Below are 3,812 nucleotides of genomic sequence, written 5' to 3'. Positions count from 1 at the left end.
TTCATCAATAAAATTATTTTTCTTTTTAAAAAAATGCATTGCTAAGTTCAAAGCGTTCCTGAATACATATCAGATGCACACTACGCAGCAATGGCCGGTCCGCAAGCTGTTCAATGTATGATTTTATGGCCTAGGTCATTCATCTATGAAATATTGATTCAATCAATCATTCCATTTAAGGATCAAGTCTCTCGCTTTATACACTGACGATCGCCTCGAAGAACATGTACCAATTCCTCACCTTGTCTGATTATATGTTGGTTGTTGAAGTTGTAAGATGCATTTTTTGGGCTGGTCACATTTACGAACTCGAGCGGTTTAGCAACCGAATGACCTACTTGTTGTTTCTGCAAGCAGTCTCTATTACTGAATGTATCAAGACATGAGCAGCCAGTTACCTGTGACATCGGCAAATTGTGTCAGTTAAGAGTAGTGAACAAGATGTTAAAAAGAAATTATACAAATATATCAAGAGTCTTACAAACTGTTTTGCAGCATTTGATGATCTCTGCAAATATATGGGCGGACTTGGGGTTTCAAAAGGAAGCATGTGTTTCGAGTTTCTTTAAACAGGTTTCCAACAAGATATGGCGTAAATTGTTCTTCCTTTCCACCCCAGCAACAACCACTGGCTATCTTCATCAATTACAAAATCTCTATGGTATCCTAACCTCACCTTTTCTACTGCCTTATTCACAAACTCTCGTTCAAAAGGTATTTGCGTAAACCTTGCCCCCAGGATACGGACTTGCCACTGCTTGTATGTCTCTGGCCTTTCAACTCTTTCCCACCCCTCACAAGCTATGACATTCAGGGCTTCCCTCCCAAAGATCTCTCTCTCAATTAACCCTCTTTCGGGAATCTCACGGGGAACAATAGTTTCAAGCATATCAAATAGTGCTGAAAAGTGGAATAAGGCCTCACGAAATCGTGTAACAAAAAATGGGGAACTATAGGCCCCATTGACAATTCCATGGATGAAGATATCTGGATTGATCTTCCTTATGAGGTTGAGAACAACGGTTCTTGAACTGTCAGCTACCACAGTCTCATCATACAGGTTCTTAAAGCGATACAAGCAGGTGACAGCGAGAAATTCATCCTTGTCGAGCTTTAGATCATCAACTGTGATGGTCTCCCATTTCTTTGCAATTGCATGGTATTCAAATGGGACATTAAAGGACCGAGCATAATCAGCCAAACGGCGACCAGATTCCTCAATCCGTTCCGCTGGCCTGAAGCCTGGTTGGGGAAACTCTATACCAGTAATACGAAGCTTTGGTGGGCCCCCTTCTCTTTCTGCAATACGTTGGATGAATGTAGGCCACTGAAATCCATATAGGATGCCAAAGTCAATGACATGAACCCTTGTTGCATTCTCTGCCTTTATCATGATCGTCTTGTTTGAAGCAAAACTTGAGATCTTTCTGAATGGGCACGACGCAAGATACAAATGGTAGGCCTTCAAAAGATCGGCTGCAGATGTTCGTTTATTGACAAGGGCCTTATAAATCTGGCTACCGGTACCAGCCAAGCGCGCCTCAAGACCATCTGCAAAGCAATGAGCCAATCTCTGGTTTCCATCTCCAAAAGGGTATGAATGTTGTCTGATCTGTTTCAACAGCTCATACGCACTCTTGGAATCATCAGCAGCTACAGCCTGCGCACAATTTATCATAAGAGTTCTTAAATCTATGACTTCCTTCTTTCCACCTTGCTTTTTCCCGCGGCCCTTTCCTCCTTTTGATCCTTTTGGTATCTGCACTGTGGTTTTGCTTTTAGCATTCCTCAGGTTCTGTCGATAAGCTTCCAGTGCTTCCTCTCCCTTTCCCATGCTATGCAGCAAGACGATATCAAACTCCTCAGACCGAAGAGTTGATTCTGTAAATATTGCTGCCTGTTTGCTACTTCTTTCTTCTTCAGTATAATTATCATCCCTTTGAGGATTTTTCCTCCCTCTCGCCTCAGTTGGTGAAGTCTCTCCCTCATCCTTTTTCTCCACATAACCAGCTTCCCCTTTAGACTCCAGAGACGGCAAGTCATTGTTCAACAACTTATTATTAGTTGGGAGGAATTTACTTGCTTCTTCAACTCCTTTCCTAAAGCTCCAAATAGATTGGCTCTCATTATATATATCAGGAATATGAAAAGAACTAACAGGAGAGTCTAAGAACCCATCTACAATAGTATTCCCACTATTTGATGAGCATACTGAAGTATTACGAAATGAAAGGCCTTCGACATAAGCGGAATTGTAGTCCGTGGAAATGTTAACCGCTCTTGAATCAACTAAGTTACCACTATTTTCACTAGTATTACTTGTGGAATTGTATATACTTCCCGAGAAGTAATCATCAGGACTCTCATTGTACTGATTAGTAAACGCATTTTGCTCTGGCGAAGGTGGATACTTCTTGCCAAGGGCCTCATAGAATGTCTTTTCTTTTGCTTGAAGTTCCAACGATTCCTGAAGCATGTCTGTCTTGTCCTCCATTTCTTCTTCCATAAGCATCTGATTTATATAACTCAAAACTACATCCGAGAAATCAATATCTTCATTGAAGTCCTCCTCAACGCCGCCAAGGTCAGATCTTGATTCTAGATTACTAGGTAAACGGTCACCGTTTATACATCCAACACCACCAAAATTGTGTTGGACAAAGCTATTTTCAAGTCTAGGACCATTGTGTAGCTTCTGATCTGGATAAATAAGTTCAAATCTTGGTCCATTAATCATCCTCCCATCTGAAGAAATAGGAAATGATTGGTTCCCTAGTCGAAAATCACTCAAAGAACTCGGATTTCCATTAAATCTTGGATCCATTTTAACCAAATTGACAAACTTCTCTAACCAAACCTCAATGTCAATGATGCCAAATGGAAGTTGCAGTCATAAATATATAATATATCTGTGACAATCATAACAAACTCAAGCTCAAAGGTGGAACACACACAAGTAATAGCTCATAAAATAGCAAAAAGGCAGAAACTTTAACAACCCCTTAAAATCAAGAAAACAACAGCAAATTCTGCATTAACAAAATTGAATCTTTGCCACTATTTAAAGACTACATACAAGTTTCAAGTCTATAACTAGTCGTAGTCAATAACTTCAACATAAAATTGAGCTCAATTATGAAGTGCTTAAGAAAAACCAAATCAAGAAAATCCAATTAACTATGTTAAATATAGTGAATATGAAAGAAATGAGGAAAGGGCATACCTTAGAGAAGCAGAGAGGGGGATGGACTTAGGGAAAGAAAGACTAGAGAAGAAAGTGCTCAAAAAAGTATTTGTAAGATTCTTATAAGAAGAACTAGTGGGAGATCAGATGGCAACCGTTGAAAGTGGTAACCGGTAATAGCCAGTCATAGGTCGTTGTTGTGATAATCATCGGTAAAACCTAGTCACCTTTCAAATAAAACTTCGACGGTCTTATGCCTATAACCAATCATAACATCCCACCTGTTGAGGAGAAAAAGATGCTCCTTTTAGTATTATTTTTTTATATTAATAAAGAATTATATAACATGTAAGTCCACGAAAAAGAAAATTTATGACGGTGGTGTACCAATTAGTGTGTGTGTACTTTAAATATTTTATTAGTTACTTACTATCTCTTACTAATAGGTGCTCATTAGGGGGATGGTGCGTTTATTTACATTTAACGGTCCGTCTTATCGGTTATTAATTTATAATGTAGTAATCCGCTAACTATTCAATAAGACATTCAGTGGATTAATATCAGATTAACAATTAACGGGCGATTATCGAGTAATTTATCGATTAAACTAAATAGACAATAAAAGAAA

At 38.9% G+C, this 3,812-nt stretch overlaps 1 protein-coding gene across 1 annotated transcript; it reads right to left on the bottom strand.

Moving 5' to 3' along the window:
- Positions 1-3,320, bottom strand: LOC107761047 (scarecrow-like protein 9). Its single transcript, XM_016579218.2, has 3 exons — positions 3,224-3,320; positions 482-2,909; positions 1-398 (listed from the first exon to the last, which is right to left on the bottom strand). The coding sequence occupies exon 2, from the start codon at positions 2,822-2,824 to the stop codon at positions 566-568; it is 2,259 nt and encodes a 752-aa protein (XP_016434704.1). The 5' UTR covers positions 2,825-2,909; positions 3,224-3,320; the 3' UTR covers positions 1-398; positions 482-565.
- Between the last annotated feature and the right edge of the window lie 492 nt (positions 3,321-3,812).

This window comes from Nicotiana tabacum, chromosome 10 (genome assembly GCF_000715075.1).
Source record: "Nicotiana tabacum cultivar K326 chromosome 10, ASM71507v2, whole genome shotgun sequence".
Lineage (NCBI taxonomy): Eukaryota > Viridiplantae > Streptophyta > Magnoliopsida > Solanales > Solanaceae > Nicotiana > Nicotiana tabacum.
This window is presented reverse-complemented; position numbering and strand designations above follow the sequence as displayed.

What these genes read in the sequence shown, in the direction of transcription:
- LOC107761047 (XM_016579218.2), bottom strand. Translation starts at nt 2,824, where the DNA reads ATGGATCCAAGATTTAATGGAAATCCGAGTTCTTTGAGTGATTTTCGA.